The sequence below is a fragment of the Lepus europaeus genome, chromosome 3, assembly GCF_033115175.1.
Source record: "Lepus europaeus isolate LE1 chromosome 3, mLepTim1.pri, whole genome shotgun sequence".
Lineage (NCBI taxonomy): Eukaryota > Metazoa > Chordata > Mammalia > Lagomorpha > Leporidae > Lepus > Lepus europaeus.
In genome coordinates, this window is record NC_084829.1 from 94,101,058 (window position 1) to 94,121,974 (window position 20,917).

At 38.9% G+C, this 20,917-nt stretch overlaps 1 protein-coding gene across 1 annotated transcript in view; it reads right to left on the minus strand.

Annotated features, from left to right (window-relative positions):
• Positions 1-1,259: 1,259 nt before the first annotated feature.
• The window catches only part of GPR63 (G protein-coupled receptor 63), a 72,057-nt gene continuing 52,399 nt past the window's right edge, over positions 1,260-20,917 (minus strand). Inside the window, exon 2 of the mRNA XM_062186519.1 lies at positions 1,260-6,227. Coding sequence (XP_062042503.1) covers positions 4,821-6,080 — 1,260 coding nt within the window. The 5' untranslated portion in view covers positions 6,081-6,227 and the 3' untranslated portion in view covers positions 1,260-4,820. The remainder of the gene's footprint in view (positions 6,228-20,917) is intronic.

A 20,917-nucleotide genomic window follows, 5' to 3' on the forward strand; every position in this document is an offset into this window, starting at 1 on the left:
TTTGACATTTAAGGTAGAAGCTTCTCATAAGCATCATCTTTATTATAGAACTGAGTGAAGTTCATTATTTTCACAGCAGATGTGAAGATGCATGCTTTCAGTTCAACGTGTTGTTGTATTTTGTTGTATCTTTCTTACTTTTCCATTTCAGATGGAAAGATGGAATCCACTCAGTAGCAACTTTCTTTTGTAACTTAACAAGAAAAAATATATTTGCCTACTGAATATGTAAAAAAACAGAATAAAATTCATGTTTAATTGGCACAAAATTAAAACTGTTATATACAAATAAATGGTAATTCCTATGAATTTATTAGCAGATTGTAGGAAAGCCTGAAATGAAAATGCAGTATAAAATCATTTCATCAAAATAGAAGCAGACATTGCCATTGCTTTGTCAGTTGGCAGTCTAATTTTAAACAAATCAGCAGTAAAGCTGTTCTACTTAAAACTGTTTCATAGTACTAATAGATGTTTTGGCCAAGTTTCATTTCATCCTAAGCTACTCCGAGAACTAACTAGAATATAGTTACATGCACACAGACCTTAAGAGCTGATCTGCAAATAAGAACCCAAAGGAAGCCAGATTTGAAACTAAACTCAGATTTTAATTTAAAAGAAATTATTGCTGGCACCACGGCTCACTAGGCTAATCCTCCACCTGTGGCGCTGGTACCCCGAGTTCTAGTCCCAGTTGGGGTGCCGGATCTGTCCCAGTTGTTCCTCTTCCAGTCCAGCTGTCTGCTGTGGCCCAGGAAGGCAGTGGAGGATGGCCCAAGTGCTTGGGCGCCTGTGCCCACATGGGAGACCAGGAGGAAGCACCTGGCTCCTGGCTTTGGATCGGCGCAGTGCACTGGCCATAGCAGCCATTTGGGGGGTGAACCAATGGAAGGAAGACCTTTCTCTCAGTCTCTCTCTCTCTCTGTCTAACTCTGTCAAAAAAAAGAAATTATTATTCATGACAAGCTTTTCTAAAAACTCTGTTTTATAAATGTGAATTATTAAATTTTTTATTGGGAGCTCTTTCTTAGTTGTAATAATAATGTGCAAAAATAAGCATACTTTTTGATATTTAAATATAATAACCCCAAATTCAAGGTGGATTTTTGTCTCTGTATAAAGATCAGGTACTATTGTCAAATAAATTAATTTTAGCTACAAAGGACTAATTCCAATAAATATCTTTAAGAAATTTATTACCATTCACCTGCAATAACAAACATGTGCTTTGATATTTTTATTTATTATAAAAACTGAGTTTCCAATGAAGGCAGTTTAGCAGGACTATGGTTGTGAAAATGAATTTGAACTTAGCAAATCATGGAAGAATCAAATATCAAGCAAGTGAAAATTTTTCTGTGATCCAGACATAAATAATTTCATGTAAAAAAGAAAAAATTAAATACATTTATCAGCAACAGAAATACATAGAGCAAAAAGGTTATTTTATTTTACTTCATGCTTCCATTGAACACAACTGGCATAAACAGAGCAATAGGAGTTAGATGCATCTTTACATTTCCCTCAGACTCTTCAGAAAAATTACAAACAATAAAGAAGGGTCCTAGAAAGAGATCTCTAAGAGAAAAAAAAAAATACTAGAGTGATTAGACTCTCAGAAGTCATGACTTTCAATTATGAAGACGCCTTTTTTGCTCCACTGTGAAACTGTATAGTTCATCAGAATTTTGCCAGCTGAAAGAAAGTAAAGCTAACACTGGCAAGACCCAGCACTCATATGTGGCAGCCAAAAGGCACAAAGATATGTGGATGTTCCTTTCAACATGGATTACTCATGCACTACGAGATAATGGCTTTCTGACACAAAACACATGTTGTGGGATAAAACAGACAATATTTAAACGAATACATTTTCTACAAGCATGTTTCTTGAAGTGTGCTCAAGGGAATACCTGAATCAGAATCAGGTGGAGCACCCCAAATGCAGACCATCTGAGGGACCAGGGATGTGTACTGTTAACAAACTCTCCTGGAGACACTTAAACACATTAAAGTTTAAGTACCTCTATTCCAGACTGTTTGGAACTTCTCTAGCCTTCTTTTTTTTAAACCACAAATATATGTCTCTATCATGCTTCTTACTTATTATCCAGAAGGAAAAGCAAAAAACAACAGCAAATTTCTGATTATCACTCAGCAGTGATAATTAGTAGTGGTATTTATTTTCCATCAAGAAAATATGGAGAAATAGGCAACAAGCAATTTTGCACCTAAATTTCTTGAAGGTGCACTGTAGTGCTTTGTTTTAAAAGTTTTCAAAGTGTATATATAATAAAAACGTCCAAAATGATTTGTAAACTGTCACCAAGATCATCCAGTGTATAGTGTTGTTGCTGAATTCTCACAAAAGCCCTTGCTAGTCTTCTTTCACAAGCACTGAGAATTCAGCAAGCACTTGGGAGTGCTCACCAAGTGAGGCACTGCCTATCAGCAGCAGCAAAGTAGTAGCATCCAGCAAACAAGAGAAGAAGAAACAAAACTCAGTTTCAAATCCAAGCACAAAAGAAGTCAAGACCTACCAAAAAGTAAGATGAATTACAGATCATGCTGACTCTCTTCAGAGAAAGTCTAATCTCAAATATCCTTATTACTATCTGCTTGAAATCCAGTTTATATTGACAATGGAAAGCAAAACACACCTTAACATGCCACTAGTACCTACAATAGTGTTTATTCCTATAAGATCCCTATGTACAAAAGCAATTTTACCTGTGAATAATATAAATTGGAAATTAAAGAGGTAGGTGACGATCATCAACAGCAAGTTGAGCAGTATGCTTGAGTTCCAATATACTTGCAATTGCCTTAAGAGCAGTTTCCTAGGCCTTTCATGTATCACCAAACTTTCTTGATACTTGCCATGAACTTTCCACTCTTCAGATATTCATTAAAAAAAAAAAAAAAAAAAAAAAAAAAAAAAAAAAAAAAAACCTAATGAACTAAAATGTAAAGTAGTAATACTGGAGACCAAAGATTGATGATGACAGCTGAGTGCTTCAAAAATCTGAACTCTCAAATGGAGGAAAGCACATTAGAGTTGTTCAGGACCTTGGAGATCCATCTAATCCAACTTTCTGGTTTTACAATAGGAGAAGCAAAGGCTTGTTATTTCCATTGGCTCACAGCATTAAAATCTTCAATAGATGTTATTAATCCATGATTTTGCTTGCCTATTTGGCCCATGCTGTAGCCAAGACAATACTCTCTGGCCATCTGGCCTACATCTGCAGCCCCATCCCTGTACCAGTGGTGACAGAGAAAAGCTGACTAAACACCCTGGATATACCTGAGGTGCAGATAGTCAGCAAGAGAAAAGTAGTTTGAAGTCCTAGACCTGCCCTATTAAAACCTGCTGTGGGCTCAAACCAGGCTTTATCTTCCCTTCCTGTAAGAGACACACCTCTTGAGCACATTCACAGACTCCAGCTCTGTTAGAGCAGGCACTGAGGGCAGCAATGTTGTTCTGCCCAGAACATTTAGAACCTACACAGCTGGACAGCTGGAGACCTCCAAATCCATGAGGGCAAGATCTGCATACAGTTATGGTTAAGTTCTCGGTAATTGTCAGACACGTGTTTTGCAAATTAAAAAAAATAAATAAACCTGATTACCTTTATAGTCTTATTTATCTAAGATTTTAAAGTTCTACTTTACATGATATTAGTGATTTTTCTTTTCTATTTTCCAGACTTTAAGAGATGGTAAAAATATGATTTTAGTCTAAAGAAATTAAAGGATACACAGCTAAACTGAATGAGTGTCTTTGTGACACAGTGCAACAGTACAGTCTCAGAATTCCAAGAGAGTTTCAGCTCCACTGTTAATCTTGAGCAAGATTTTAGTCCCTCTGAGATTTACTTTCTTCATCTTTAAATAGAAAAAATAATTCCTACCTCACAGGATGCCATGAGGACAATATAACATACAGTGCCTGGCACATGGTAGGTGTCCATCAGTGGTAGCAGTGTCTCCTTCTCTCTACTACTCTTGGCAAAAAAATCCTGAAGAAAGAGGAATCACCCTGGCCTGATCACCCCTTGGCTGCGTTTGCCTTTTAAATTTTCAAGGCTTCCCTGTCTCCTCAATTTTGACCTGTTGCTCTGAAAAGTCACTATTGTGCTCAGAAAATTTTCTATATTTCTATGTTCTCTCCTTTAAAACTATACACATAAATGAAATGTTTTTAAAAACTATCTTCCTAGAAATGCTAATTCACATGTTTCCTGAAGCACAGTATGTCATGTATAAAAACAATTCTGAAAAATGACTGAATTTATACATCATTTCTTAAAGTGCACCAAAGTAAATAATAATGTCCTTTAAAATGTCACAAACCTCCTTGGGTTATTTTGTAAAATGAAACTATTTATCAACTGAGACAGATGAGGGGTTTGGCTCCAATGTGATGGCAAAAGCAGCAATGTCTTCCAGAAAAGAATTGATAATTCAACTAAGCATAATTTTAGCAGCATACAAAACACCTACAAGTCAATGTAACTGCAGGCTCAATAAAGCACAATCCTGATTCTTACTACAAAACCAAAATCAATCAAATAACAAAAACCCATCTCGCCAATCTAAAGCAAGGATTTCTCTTGAATCTTGGAGGTAACATTTGTGATCACTTTCTTATTGTGTATTGTTAACAGAATTGTAACTAATCACCATTTTTTACATTGCCCATGCACACACACACATACACACTCTATTAGAAACAATATAAGTGGAGAGCCATGTGGAAGAAAACTAAAAGTCAATTAAGAACAACCATCACCCCAAATGTCAATTAGTTCCAATATTCACACCACCGTCCGATGTTCCCCACACACGTAGACAGCACTAGGGCGTATTCTTCTCTTTGTGTGACCAGGGAGTCGCGGCAAAAATTTGAAGGACTTGGGCATCATATCCAGGCAGGCGTCATGGAATTTCTTTATCCTCCAGTAGTAGATCAGTGGGTTCAATGCCGACTTGAGGTAGCAGAGCCAGAGCAGCCAAGTGCTAATCTCAAAAAAGTTGTGTTTATGGTAAAAGTGCTCACTGAACGTTGCCACAAGGCTGTAAGTGGTGAACGGGGCCCAGCAGACAATGAAGACAGCAAAGAGAATCAAAATGGTGGTGAAGGCACGTGTCTTAAAGCCCATGTCAATGCTCATCTGGAAGGGTCTCTGTAGACTCATGAGACCCAGTTTGCTGGCTTGGCTGAGGCATATCCCTTCAGGGTAGCTGTGGATCCTCAAGGCATTGTGCCGAAGGGTGTTGAGTATGCCCATAAACGAATACAGTATAACCAAGAAAGGTATAAAGAAAGAAATGAGAGAAATCAAAACCACATAAGCCTGGTAACCTGCATCAGTTGTGTACCCAAACACACACTGGGGGGCTCGGGAAGGTATCTGCAGATCAGGATTTCCTACAGCCAAAGGAAAAGCTACACAAAAGGAAGTTGCCCAAGAAACTGCAATCAGAACCTTAGCCCTATATGGATTTAGCTTATCCTGCCTCTGGACTATAATAAGAAATCTGTCGATGCTAATGATGAGCAGGATGGCTACTCCCTCTATCACAAACAACCAGAAAAACATAGCAGACACCCTACAGAAGAACTTCCCAAAAATCCATCTGGTAGTAAGAATAGTTATCAGGGCAAAGGGCATGTTTAGCACTGCAAGCAACATGTCTGCAAAAGCCAGGCTGGCAAGGAGGATATTAATTGCAGATCGCATAGCAGATTTTTGGTAAACCATAAGGCAAACAACCAAGTTCCCAAGAAAAGACACAAAGAGAATAAATATCATTATAGCAGAAAGGATGATCTGGAGAGGCAAGCTGAGGCTCTTAAAAACTGCTGGTGTTGGGGGCACAGCCGTGCTATTCACTGTCAAGGAGCTCAAACCAGTGGGAGCCACGGTTTCAAAACTGTATCTAAACAGTGGACTGATGCTGGGGTGCTGGAATGGCGGAGGGATTGTGATATTCATGTAGGTGTTTTCATAGACCACAAACGTCGTGTTCGATGTCCCAGTGTGGGATGCGGTCAACACTGCCGAGAAGACCATGGCTTCAGGATGGAAGGTACACGCAGAGATGTGGGGGTTCTTCAAGCATTTCAAAACAGAATGGCAGTTTCAGGTTCCACTGACAGGCTTGGAAACACATTCTGGAAAATGGATAAGGAGTTCCATCTTCCACAGGAGTCCTTTTGCCTGAAAACAAGCCCAAAATAGGAAAAGTAAATGAGAAATGAGCTTTGTAAATAGTTTACTTCCTTTCTTTCATCATGAAGGATCAGTTTATTCTTCTTAACTCTTTAAAAGTATTGAAGTCTGTAGCTTAGTCAGCACCGAAATATCGGCGTATTGTTTTACTTCTAGTTGACCATGATGGAAATTTCATGACATTTATATATAAAGCAAAAAGAATCTCAAAATTTATTATTTCCCTGAAGACAAAAGTCATAATTGGTTAGCATTTTTTTATTAAACTTTCATTTAATGAATATAAATTTCCAAAGTATAGCTTATGGGTTACAATGCCTTCCCCCCTCCCATAACTTCCCTCCCGCCCGCAACCCTCCCTTTTCCCGCTCCCTTTCCCCTTCCATTCATGTAAAGATTCATTTTCAATTCTCTTTATATACAGATCAGTTTAGTATATATTAGGTAAAGATTTCAACATTTTGCCGCCATATTGCAACACATAGTGAAAAAAAATACTGTTGGAGTACTAATTATAGCATTAAATAGCAATGTACAGCACATTAAAGACAGAGATCCTACATAATTTTTTTTCAAATTAATTAATTTTCTATGCCATTTCTATTTTAACACCAGGTTGTTTTTTTTTTTTTTCATTTCCAATTCTCTTTATATACAGAAGATCACTTCAGTATATAATTAGTAAAGACTCATCAGTTTGTGCCCACACAGAAACGCAAAGTATAAAAATACTGTTTCAGTACTAGTTATAGCATCACTTCGCTTTAGACGACACGTTAGGGACAGATCCCACATGGGGTGTAAGTACACAGTGACTCCTGTTGCTGATTTAACAATTTGACACTCCTGTTCATGGCGTCAGTAATCTCCCTAGGCTCTAGTCATGAGTTGCCAGGGCTATGGAAGCCTTTAGAGTTCGCTGACTTTGATCTTATTCCGATAGGGTTATAGTCAAAGTGGAAGTTCTCTCCTCCCTTCGGAGAAGGGTACCTCCTTCTTTGATGGCCCCGTTCTTTCCACTGGGATCTCACTCACAGAGATCATTCATTTAGGTCTTTTTTTTTTTTTTTCCATGGTATCTTGGCTTTCCATGCCTGCTATACTCTCATGGGCTCTTCCGCCAGATCTGAATGCCTTGAGGGCTGATTCTGAGGCCAGAGTGTTGTTTAGAACATCTGCCATTCTATGAGTCTGCTGTGTATCCCGCTTCCCATGTTGGATCTTTCTCTCCCTTTTTGATTCTATCAGTTAGTATTAGCAGATACTTGTCTTGTTTGTGTGATCTCTTTGACTCTTAGACCTATCAGAACTATCAATTGTGAGCTGAAATTGATCACTTGGGCTAGTGCGATGGCATTGGTACATGCCATCTTGATGGGATTGTGTTGGAATCCCCTGGCACATTTCTAACTCCACCATTTGCGGCCAGTCTGATTGAGCATGTTCCAAATTGTTCATCTCCTCCCTCTCTTTTTCCACTCTTAGATTTAACAGGGATCACTTTTCAGTTAAAATTTAAACACCTAAGAATAATTGTGTGTTAATTACTGAGTTCAACCAATAGTACTAGAACAACAACAACAACAACAAATACTAAAAAGGATAAAGTATTATATTGTACATCTAAAGTCAGGACAGGAGCTGATCAGTTTATTGTTGCTTATAGTGTCCATTTCACTTAACAGGTTTCCCCTTTGGCACTCAGTTGTCACCAATCAGGGAAAACAAATGATATTTTTCTCTTTGGGACTGGCTTAATTCACTCAGCATGATGTTTTCCAGATTGCTCCATCTTGTTGCAAATGACTGGGTTTCGTGCAGCATCATGGTCTTGCCACAGTCACTATTAATACAGATTTTACTATCTGTGGCTCTTTGGTACACATTCTTATTCTATTTTTTACATCAACACACAACTGGATAGTAAAGAATTCGAAAGTCAATTTCCTATGTAATGTAATAGTTATACACACTTTAGGTTTAACATTCTTATAGGTGGACACTAGGTCATTTTCAATGAAGGTCTAAAACATTTTCTGGTTTTTTTAAAAAGTATTTCTTCCCAGAAATCCACCACCAATCATACTGAAGAAATCACTCAAGAGAAGAAAAATTGCAACTAAAAACTCCTAGTCCTATTATCAAAACTTTTCTTTTTAAAAAATACATTTATTTAATAAAATAATAATTTATAAATAAATAAATGTTTAAAAAAAGATTTCACAGCAAGAGAGGGAGAGACAGAAAGAAAGATAGGGATTTCCACCCACTGGTTCACTCCCCAGTTGGCTGCAATGACCAGGGCTGGGCCAGACAGAGCCAAGAGTTTCATCCAGGTCTCCCACATGGGTGCAGGGTCCCAAACACTTGGACCACCTTCCACTGCTTTCCCAGGCACATTGGCAGGGAGCTGGATCTGAAGTGGAGCAGCCAGGACTCAAACTGGTATCCATACGGGATGCCTGTGCTGCAGACAGAGGCTTAACCTGCTGCACCACAGCATCAATCCCAAACCTTTTCTTTTTCTAAGTCTCTCTTTGCTTCTTGTATTTTGTCTCCTCACAAAGCCTGCCCAGTTTCTTTTCTTATATAGCTATGAGGGTACTTCAAAAAGTTTATGTAACATAGAATTAAAAGATAAAATTATCTTGGTGGAAAAATTCTGAAATCCATGCATCCAAGTGGACTTCAAAACAGTCTATGGAAAATGTGTCTTATGAAAAAACCATGCAAGTTTTCACATTTTTTTGCACCAAAATAAACTTTACATATTTATTTGAGAGGCAAACACACAAACAGAGAGAGAGGGAGAGAGAGAGATCAACAGAGAGTGCTCCCATCTACTGGCTCACTGCTTGTATGCCAACAACTTCAGGCCTCAGTGAAAGAGAAGCCAGGCAGGAACTCAGTTCAGGTCTCCTATGTAAGTGGCAGAGACCCAACTACCTGAGCGATTACCTGCTTCTTCTCAAGATCTACAGTGGAAAGAGGCTGAAACCAGGTGCTGGAAGCAGGAATTAAACCCAAGCACCCAGCTATGGAACACGAGCATCTTAAACACCCGTGTTTAAGCACTAGCTTAAAGCATTGCCCCAATTTATCTTTTAATTCCATTTTTTCACAAGCTTTTAAAAGTACCCTCATACTTCTATCTTCTCTGTTTCTCCTCTCTAAAACTGATCTTACCTTGTCTTAGCAACTGATAGGAGATGCTAACCAAATAAAGATGGGGATGTTAAAAGAAATGTCTAGGAAAATATTGCAGGATAAAAAATCTTTTCCGCTGGCGCCGCGGCTCACTAGGCTAATCCTCCGCCTTGCGGCGCTGGCACACCGGGTTCTAGTCCCAGTCGGGGCACCGATCCTGTCCCGGTTGCCCCTCTTCCAGGCCAGCTCCCTGCTGTGGCCAGGGAGTGCAGTGGAGGATGGCCCAAGTGCTTGGGCCCTGCACCCCATGGGAGACCAGGAGAAGCACCTGGCTCCTGCCATCGGATCAGCGCAGTGCGCCGGCCGCAGTGCGCCTACCGCTGCAGCCATTGGAGGGTGAACCAACGGCAAAGGAAGACCTTTCCCTCTGTCTCTCTCTGTCCACTCTGCCTGTCTAAAAAAAAATTTAAAAAAAAAAAATCTTTTCCAGAAAACGTCCAAAGATACTTAGTTACCTTCCTCTAAAAAGTTTCTTATTATCTTTCTCCTATCCTTGTCCCAACTTCTTAACAACTTCTGCAACTGCAGAGCTTTCTGTAGGGGCTTTCTTAACCTGCTACGTTATTAAATTGTTGTGTGATATCGGCTCTTCCTTCTGTAGTTCTTTACTGGAGGGGAAGCATCTTTAGTTAGAAAGATCTCTCTAAACTTTACAATTTACTGTCACATTTATAGCTTATTTGGTTCCTACTAGATTTTAATTATCTTCACATATTTGCTGTGAAATGCAAAACACAGCTGGATAAAATACCACACTAAACCAATAGTTTTCAAATCATATTAACCACAAAGAAACCAACAGGGAGGCAGAGTCAGAATGCTTTGCACCATAATCACCTCTTTAGGACTACTGTAAGTATACTAAGAATGAAGACAGTGCTTGCTACAAAAACCACGCTTGATACAAGTGTACCTCTAGACAAAAATTATAAAGATTCAAATGTGTATCTTAAGCCTAATATAATAGCTAAAATTGTGTTCGACCAATTAAATAAACACATCTATCCTGCAATAGTACACATTTCAAAATACTGAGTTTCCTTGATCACAGATGAGTCTGGAAACAGGAAAAATGACTACAAAAATAAGAGGCATCAGAACCTCCCTTCACACCCAGGTCTTCTCTCCTCTGAGCAATCAAGTGAAGCACACACAACTCCAATCCAGCCTCCCGAGTCTGTGGCACAGTGAAATCTGACAAGAATACCAGTGCGGGGTTGAAAACAGGTCTCACTCAATGTCTGAACACTCAAAATAGGAACCAAGTTCCTCTCTCCTCCAAGTTCCCAGAGTGCCAGAAGCCAGGCACAGAAGTCTGAGAGCTCATCTCTTCAAGTAACTGAATAGGCTTGGGGAAAAAATTATAAATAATATATTAAGGGTATCCCAAGAAAAATTCAGGTTTGGTACCCAGTCACCTTATGTACTGAAGACCACCTGCTGTCAAACCCAATCCACAAACATGCCTTTCAGCTTTTCAATGCTGAAATGGATTTATGATTGTTTCTCTTATAAAGCATTTACAGAGACAACATGGGGTGGTGGGTACTAGGTTAGCGTCAAACAATATGTTTTATATTTGGAATATAGCAAAGTGTCACTGCTTCTAGGGCTTTCCCTTAGTCTTTCCTGCTACTATAGAGTTTGAGATAATTGCTTTATTCTCAGAAAAGATCATATTCTCCTTGAAGGCAGAGACTGATTTTTATTAATCTCACTGTCCCTTACAATTAATATGTTCTGCAAAAAGCCCAACAAATATTTGGAAAATTAAGATCATTTGTAACTGCTTTGTGAGATCAGGAAGTATTTTTTTCTCATTTTAATCTTTTTGATATATGCATATTATAACAAACGAGGTTTCCCATTTTATTTGAAAAGTACAGAACAAAGAAGAGATCTTCTACGTGCTAGTTTTCTTCCCTAATGCCTACAAGAGCCAGGGGTGGGCCAGGCTGAAGCCAAGAGCCCGGAACTTTATTCTGTGGGTGGCTGTACATCGATAACTGAATTCCCAGACCTATAGTCTCTTCTCTGTTAGTTGAGGCACTGATCAGGATGGAATAGGATCTTGAAATGGAGATATATGGGGGTTCTGAGGATCTTATTCTGCAGAATTTCCTTTGCCAGTGGAAACCCTTCCCTGTCTAATGAATTATATTCATTGCTAAAAGAAACATTTAGAGCCTCAGCTACCTTACAGGAGACTTTTGCTTCTCCTAAGAACCTTGCCGTACCCCTGCTTCTAAATCTATACATGCAGTCTTAAGTCCCAATAGAAACTAAAGGGTATAATACATTTACATAGCATTATATAAACACCATTTACATAAAAATTGCAAAATTTTCAGAATTTATGCATAGAATCCCATATAAATATATATGTGTGTATACAGGTACATATAAATATATATATCTAAAGCTGTTGGATCAGAATGGTAGAAATGTTAGATCAAACTTATTTTTATAGAAAACTTTTACTTAACAAATATAAATTTTGAAAGGACAACTTCTGGATTATAGCGGTTCTTCCCCCATAACCACCCTCCCACCCACAAACCATCCTATCTCCTACACTCTCTCCCATCCCATTCTTAATTAAGATTCATTTTTAATTATCTTTATATACAGACCAACTCTATACTAAGTAAAGATTTCTATAGTTTGCACCAACACATACCCACAAAGTATAAAGTACTGTTTGAAAACTAGTTTTACCATTATTTCTCATAGTACAACACATTAAGGACAGAGGTCCTACATGGGGAGCACAGTGACTCCTGTTGTCTATTTAACAATTGACACTCTTATTTATGACGTCAGTAATCACCTGAGGCTCTTGTCATGAGCTGCCAAGCTGTGGAAGCCTCTTGAGTTCACCAACTCTGATCTTATTTAGACAAGACCATATTCAAAGTGGAAGTTCTCTCCCCACTTCAGAGAAAGGTACCTCCTTCTTTGATGGCCCATTCTTTCTGCTGGGATGTCACTCACAGAGGTCTTTCATTTAGGTAATATATATATATATATATATATATATATATATATATATTTTTTTTTTTGCCACAATGTCTTGGTTTTCCATGCCTGAAATACTCTCATGGGCTTTTTTAGCCAGACTGAATGCGTTAATGGCTGATTCTGAGGCCAGAGTGCTGTTTAGGACATCTGCCATTCTATGAGTCTACTGAGTATCCCACTTCCCATGTTGGATTGTTCTCTCCTTTTTAATTCTATAAATTATTATTAGCAGACACAAACACTGATCAGCCTTTGTTCTGTCAAGGAACAGCTTACTATTTTATTCTTCTTAGTATTTTCTTTTTCTACTTAATGCCATTGGTTAAACTTGTTAATTAACACAGAATTATTCTTAGGTGCTTAAATCCAACTGAAAATTGATCCCTATTAAAAATAAGAGTGGAGGCCGGCGCCACGGCTCAATAGGCTAATCCTCCGCCTGCAGCGCCAGCACACCGGGTTCTAGTCCCAGTCGGGGCACTGGATTCTGTCCTGGTTGCTCCTCTTCCTGTCCAGCTCTCTGCTGTGGCCCGGGAGTACAGTGGAGGATGGTCCAGGTCCTTGGGCCCTGCACCCGCAGGGGAAGCACCTGGCTCCTGGCTTCGGATCAGTACAGTGTGCCGGCCGCAGCAGCCATTGAGGGGTGAACCAATGGAAAAGGAAGACCTTTCTCTCTCTCTCACTGTCCACTCTGCCTGTCAAAATAAATAAATAAATAAATAAATAAGAGTGAGAATAAGAAAGGGAGGATATATACAATTTGGCACACGCTCCCTTGGATTCACCCCTAAGGGTAAAGCTAAAAACTTGCCATAGGACTCTAAATCCCATTTAGTTGGCAGGTACCAATGCCATCTCACTAGTTAAAGTGGTCAGTTTAAGTTCATAACTGATCATAAAGATAGGATTAAGTGTCAAAAGGATCACATAAATAAGATCAAATCTATTGATATGGGTACATTGCATAGATATTCTGGATTCCATGTGTTAGGTTCATTTTTTGAAAATGTCTCTGACAGCTGATTTTATTAGCTGAATGAAGTCTGATTCCAAAGGCAGCTCACACTATGTACAATTGAGATGCTGTACTTTTCTTTGTATAAAGGAAGCTATCCAAAGATTTAGACCAACTGGACTGTTGGACCAGATTTATAACACCTATTCATTCACTTTCATCACCTGGGAGGATACAGAGGGCACAGACTCTGAGAAATGTAAGTCACAAAGTTCATGAAAAATTGAAAGTTTTTATTGATCCAAAAAATAAAAAGGTAGAAGTCTCTGTATACAAGTAGTCATCAAAAAATCCATGTAAAATGTAAATGTAAATGAAAAAAAACCCATGCATGGACTTCAAAATATTTTTACACTGAACTTTCTGAAGTGTGCTTGTACACTGGTTAACAAGATTGCTGGCATTCTTAAAGATCTCTGTAGTAGTCTTACCAAGGAGGCAGGTACCAATGCCAGTGCACTTGGTAAAGTGATAAGTATAAATACACAACCAATCAGAAAGATAGGGTATGTGTTGAAGAGATTTCACAAATAAGACCAGCGTAAGCAAATAATGAAGGATAGAATTAAAAGGGAGAGAATGATCCTGCGGGGGATGCAGGACACACAGCAGACTCGTAGAATGGCAAACGCCCAAAACAGCACTCCTGCCTCAGAATCAACCCTTGGGACATTCGGATCTGGCTAAAAGGTCCATGAGAGTCTCACAGGCATGGAAAGCCATGACACGGTGGCAAAAAACAATCTAAATGAAAGATTCTGGTGAACAAGACCCCAGCAGAAGGAACAGGCCATCAAGGAGAGAGGCGCCTTTCTCTGAAGGGAGGAAGGAACCTCCACTGTGACACGGCCTTGACTAAACAAGTTCAGAGTCGGTGAGCTCAAGGGACTTCCATAGCCTAGAAAGCTCATAGCAAGAGTCTCGGGTGATTGCTGACGTCATAAATAAGAGCGCCAATTGTTAAATCAACAACGGGAGTCACTGGGTACATGCTCCCCACGTAGGCTCTCTGTCCTTAATGTGTTTGACTATGAAACTTAAAAACACTACTAGTTGAACAATACCCTATACCTTGTGCAGTTGTGTGAATGCAGCCTGTTGAAATCCTTGCTTAGTATATACTAAGTTGATCTTTAGTATATGAAGGTAATTGAAAATGAAACTCGATGAAGGGCGGGATGGGAGAGGGAGAGGGGAGGGCCACGGGAGGGAGGGAGGTTGGGGGGGAAGCCACAACAATACAAAAGTTGCACTTTGTAAATTCACATTTATGAAATAAAAAATAAAAAATTTAAAAAACATTGTTTCTTAAAGTTTTCCAGGAAAATAAAATAATTATGTTATCAGCATAAAAAAAAAAAATCTCTTAGTAGCTAATCTCTGCAAGCCAGAAATGACAATGGGCAATGCTACCATCGTGGCAATGTGGTTCCTGAATTGAACAGGGATGACAGTATCCCCGGGTATCAGGGGCTGAGTAACAGCATATAACCAGAATCAAATATCAAACGGACATGGTTACCATACCTCGATGCCTAGTACTCAAAGAAGAAATACATACTCTTAAAGAGTGACTTCCTTTCTGCTGAGTTTAGTCAGGAGGCACTAAACTCACTACTCACAAAACACTCACTACAGCTCTTTTTAAAGATTTATTTTATTTATTTGAAAGTCAGAGTTACTGGGGGGAGAGGGAGAGATAGAGAGAGAGTGAGTGAGTGAGAGGCATCTTCCATCTGTTAATTCACTTCTCAGATGGTTGCAATGGCCAGGGCTGGGACAAGCCGAAGCCAGGAGCCAGGAGCTTCATCCAGTTCTCCCACGTAGGCAGCAGGGACCCAAGCACCTGGGCCACTTCTGGCTGCTTTGTTCAGGCTATTAACAGGGAGCTGGATCAGAAATGGAGCAGCCAGAACACAAACCACGGTCCATATGAGATATTGGAGTCACAGTCAGTGGCTTTACTAACACTGTGCTACAACACTCTAGCACCAAGTTCTTTAAATATATATTCATTTTTTAAAATTTCACAGCAATTTGATGAGATTATTATTATTAAAATTCATATTTTTACATGAGAAGACTAACACTAACATACAGGAAGGTCAAAGAATTTGCCTAAGGTCACACAACTAATAACCAGCATAGCTGGGATTTCAACCCAAGAAAATTGCTCTTATCTTCTATGCTATGCTGTAAAATTGAGAATATACAGATATGTCACTGATGCAAGGAAAATATAACACCTAGTTTGTTTTCATTTACATATCACTTTTATGTTTTCAAAGACATACTACTGAATTTAAAAAGAAGTTATAATAAATTTAGAACTGATTGGAAAATGAATCAGGATTATGTCTATTTTTATGAAGATATCCATGTAAATGCAGGGCTGTGTGCCTTGAATATGTAAGTCTAGATCTGCCAAGAAATGTATGACATATGGAATCCAAATATGCATAGGAAACTCAAATACCCTCTTTTTACCCCCAAAATGAGATTCAATTAAAAAACAATCTTAACAGTGCTAAATTTGCTTAATGTTTCTCAGTGTATATGGTCCTAATGTCTGATAAAAATACAGTAAAGCTTCAAATAATGAGATTAGTTTTCACATGTGGTCTCTAAAATCAGTAGCCACTTTTCAATTGCAATCACACATGAAACAATCGGAGAATGTGAATATTCTAAAATCCTAATAGAAGTTGAGTATTTAGTGAGTAAAAGGAAAGATTTCTTCATGCCAATTCTTTCAGTGCCCAAAAGGATTTCCTGAGGCCGAAGTAATAAAATGTTGGCTGTTTTTCAGAGAAGTGTTTCACAGCCTGAAGTGCTGAAGGCTTCCATAAAACTCCGCCAGGCAGCTGTCATCAAAAGTGGGACTGCAGAGAAAAGCAGCAAAAAGTAGGACATGTGTGCTGAACTCTACTCCAGTCAACTAAACAGGGCCTGCCTCTTTATCTCTTCCTGCCATCTCCATTATTCATGATCTTATTTTCTGCCTGTAAAACTTTCTAAATTAACCTCCATTTCCAGCATCTGACAAGAAACTACACTTGGATTTACATACATGTGGAGATTATGGCTTGGCCAACCCATTAGAATCACTGTCCCTCTTCTACGGCTTCCACCTCAGCCACCACTAGCAGAAACCTATTACTCTGTTTTTTAAAAGATTTATTTATTTATTTGGAAGAGTTACACACAGAGAGAAGGAGAGGCAGAGAGAGAGAGAGAGAGAGAGAGAGAGAGAGAAGAAGAAGAAGAAGAAGAAGAAGAAGAAGAAGAAGAAGAAGAAGAAGAAAGGAGGAGGAGAAGGAGAAGGAGAAGAAGAAGGGGGGGGGGTGAGGAGAGGGGAGGGGGAGGAGAAGAGAAGAAAGAGAAGAAAGGTCTTCCATTCATTGGTTCACTCTCCAAATGGCCGCAGTGGCAATAGCTGCGCCGATCCAAAGCCAGGAGCCAGGTGCTTCTTCCAGGTCTCCCACATGGGTGCAGGGGCCCAAGGACCTGGGCCATCTTCTTCTGCTTTCCCAGCCCACAGCATGGAACTGGATTGGAAGAGGAGCAGCTGGGACTAGAATCAGCACCCATATGGGATGCCAGCACCACAGGCAGAGAATTAACCTACTGAGCCACGGCACTGGCCCCCATCCTATTACTCTTACCTCAATGATTTAGAACCCCTATTGGGGACCTCAATATTCTGAGCACTTGTTAAAAGACATGTCTAAACCTATTATCTCTACCAGGGCTCAGGTTAAGATCAATAAGTAAATAAACAAACAACTTACAAAAGGGATAGGAACACTACTCTATAGTCCTTAGAAGAAACTTACTTAAAATTCTGCCCTGATGTTAAAAATTTTAAAGGTTGTCAATTTGTACAAAAATATTTCAAAAAGTTCACGGAGAATGGAAATAAAAAATAAGTTGATTTTTGATTCAAAAACTGAACTCACATTTGCAACAAAAACTATTCTGTGGCTCAATAAATCTGTTCATATGAAGTTTGATTTAAATGATTTTCTGTATTTTTATCTTTCAGATCCATCATAACCCATTAATACACAAAGCCTATCAACTACCACAAAATGCTAAGAAAATATCATTTAAGCAGAGCCCACCTCAAGCCTTTCTTAACTTCATCTTACTATATAGATGTTTACTTTGGAGAAAAAAGTATCTGGGTAATTATCTTGGCCCTTCCACTTATTAATTGAGATATTCAGGAAGACAATGAATTTTTTTGACTCTCAAAGGTTGTCATCTTTTTTTAAAAAAGATTTATTTATTTACTTGAAAGTCAGAGTTACACACACACACACACACAGAGAGAGAGAGAGAGAGAGAGAGAGAGAGAGAGGCACCAATCCAAAGCCAGGAGCCAGGAGCTTATTCCAGGTCTCCCACACAGATACAGGGGCCCAAGGACTTGGGCCATTTTCTACTGCTTTCCCAGGCCATAGCAGAGAGCTGGATAGGAAGTGGAGCAGCCAGGAGTTGAACCAGTGCCCATATGGGATGCCAGCACTGCAGGCAGTGGCTTTATCCACTATGCCACAGCACCAACCTCAAAGATCTCATCTTAATGAAGAAGTGAAACCATACCATACATGCTTGTGAGAATTAAATAAAATAGGTGAAGGTGGATTACAAAGTGCTATCAAAACACAGCACGATGGGGCAGGCATCTGTTCTAGAGTTTAAGATATTTGTGTATCAGGGCTCAGTAACTGACTCCAGTTCTTGACTCCAGCCTCTGGCTAATATAGACCCTGGGAGGTAATAGTGTTGACTAAGTGAGTGGGTTCTGTCATCCACATGAGAGACCTGGATTGAATTCCTGGCTCTTGGCTTTGGTCTCAGCCCAGGCTCAGCTATTGCAGGCATCTTAGGAGAGAATCAGCGATGGGAGCTCTTTCTCTCTTTCTGCCTCTCAAACAAATAAATATTTTTTTTTTTTACTTTTATTTAATGAATATAAATTTCCAAAGTATAGCCCATGGGTTACAATGGCTTCCCCCCTCCCATAACTTCCCTCCCGCCCGCAATCCTCCCCCTTCCCGCTCCCTTTCCCCTTCCATTCATGTAAAGATTCATTTTCAATTCTCTTTGTATACAGAAGATCAGTTTAGTATATATTAGGTAAAGATTTCAACATTTTGCCCATATAGCAACACAAAGTGAAAAAACTACCATTGGATTACTAATTATAGCATTAAATAGCAATGTACAGCACATTAAAGACAGAGATCCTACATAATTTTTTTTTCAAATTAATTAATTTTCTATGCCATTTCCATTTTAACACCAGGTTGTTTTTTTTTTTTTCATTTCCAATTCTCTTTATATACAGAAGATCAATTCAGTATATAATTAGTAAAGACCTCATCAGTTTGTGCCCACACAGAAATGCAAAGTATAAAAATACTGTTTCAGTACTAGTTATAGCATCACTTCGCTTTAGACGACACATTAGGGACAGCAACAACATAATAACCACTATCTTCTCTAACATTTCAACTTTGATGCAATTTATATCTTGATTATATAACAGTGATAGAAGTACAAACTGGTATAAATTTTAATATTTTTCAATATTAAAAATAACAATTTAAAAATTATCAATAATTCTATATAAAAACAGACAAACTTAAAAATGTTTATTGCAGCATGATTTCATAGTGAAAAACTAGACTCCCTCAACGAGATAACACTTAAATGAACTGTGGTACACACATACAGGAATACCACACAAGTACCTCAAACAGTAGATTAATCTACAAGAGACATTAGAAAATAGTCATCATACACTGAGTGAAAATATTAACTTGTAAACTAATATACAGAATGGTACCATTATTTGGATGCATGCGGTTGTGTGTATATGAGTATGCATGCATGCATGTATGTATAGACAGATAAAACACATCGAATAATTGGGATTTGTTAAAACTTCTTGGAAAATTCGATCTTCGGTATTTTCATTGAAAATGAAAAAAAAACAACTTGGTTTTAAATTGGACATTGCATAGAAAATTAATAAATTTTTAAAAAAATATCATGTAGGATCTCTGTCCTTAATGTGCTGTACATTGTGATTTAATGCTATAACTAGTACTCCAACAGTATGTTTCACTTTGTGTTTCTATGTGGGTGCAAACTGTTGAAATCTTTACTTACTACATACTAAAATGATCTTCTGTATATAAAGAGAATTGAAAATGAATCTTGATGTGAATGGAAGGGGAGAGGGAGTGGGAAAGGGGAGGGTTGCGGGTGGGAGGGAAGTTATGGGGGGGAAGCCATTGTAATCCATAAGCTGTACTTTGGAAATTTATATTCATTAAATAAAAGTTAAAAAAAAAAAGATGTACGTTAAAAAAAAGGAAAATTCATATTATGGAAAAAATGCATGATTTCAAAAATTTTTACACCAAAATACACTTATCTTTTAACACCATTTTCCCAAAAAATTTTTGGAAGTATTCTTGTAAACCAAATTGAAAAATACGAATTTTCTCTTTTTTTAAGATTTATTTTTTTTTTATTTGAAAGAGAATTACAGAAAGAGGTAGAGACTGAGGGAGCGAGAAGTAGAGACAGAGGGAGAGAGGGGTCTTCCATCTGCTGGTTCACTCCTCAAATGGTCGCAATGGCCAGAGCTGAGCTGATCTGAAGCCAGGAGCTTCTAGGTCTCCCACATGGGTGCAGAGGTCCAAGAACTTGGGCTATTCTCTGCTGCTTTACCAGGCACATTAGCAGGGAGCTGGATTGGAAGTGAAGCGGTTGGGACTCAAACCATTGCCCATATGGAATGCCAGTGCTGCAGGCCAGGGCTTTAACCCACTGCACCACAACGCCAACCCCAAGTTTTCTTTTTTAGCATGAAATTAATAGAGCAAAAGGCACTTTCCTCTTTACCTGGTTTTGTAAACATTTTTTTCATATTAAAGTAACACTGATCTTTATTGTTAGATTTTTCTTTTCCTCTTCCCTGTACAAAAGTCATTGAGAATGCAGGCCACAGGTTATCTTATTTGTAACTTATCAGGCCTAACACAAAGCTGTGCACTCTAGTGATGCTTAATATATAATAACCTTCCACACTACCTTTCAATCATGCAGAAGAGGGTGAGAGACAATCAGTTTTTAGATCCTTCTACAACCTAGACCAGCAAAGAGCTGAGGCCCAAGCCTCTCAGGGCTCCCAGCAGAGACCTTCCCCCTCCCAGTTCCAGAACACCCTCTAAAGCATCGTGCCCACTAGGGCACGCATTTAGCCTAGTGGTTAAGATGTTACACATCCTAAATCAGAGTGCCTGGGTTTGACTCCTCACTCCAGCTCCTGATTCAGCTTCCTGCTGATGCAGACCCTGGGAGGCAGTGGTGATGGGTTCCTGCCACCCACGTGAGAGACCTGGATTAAGTTCCA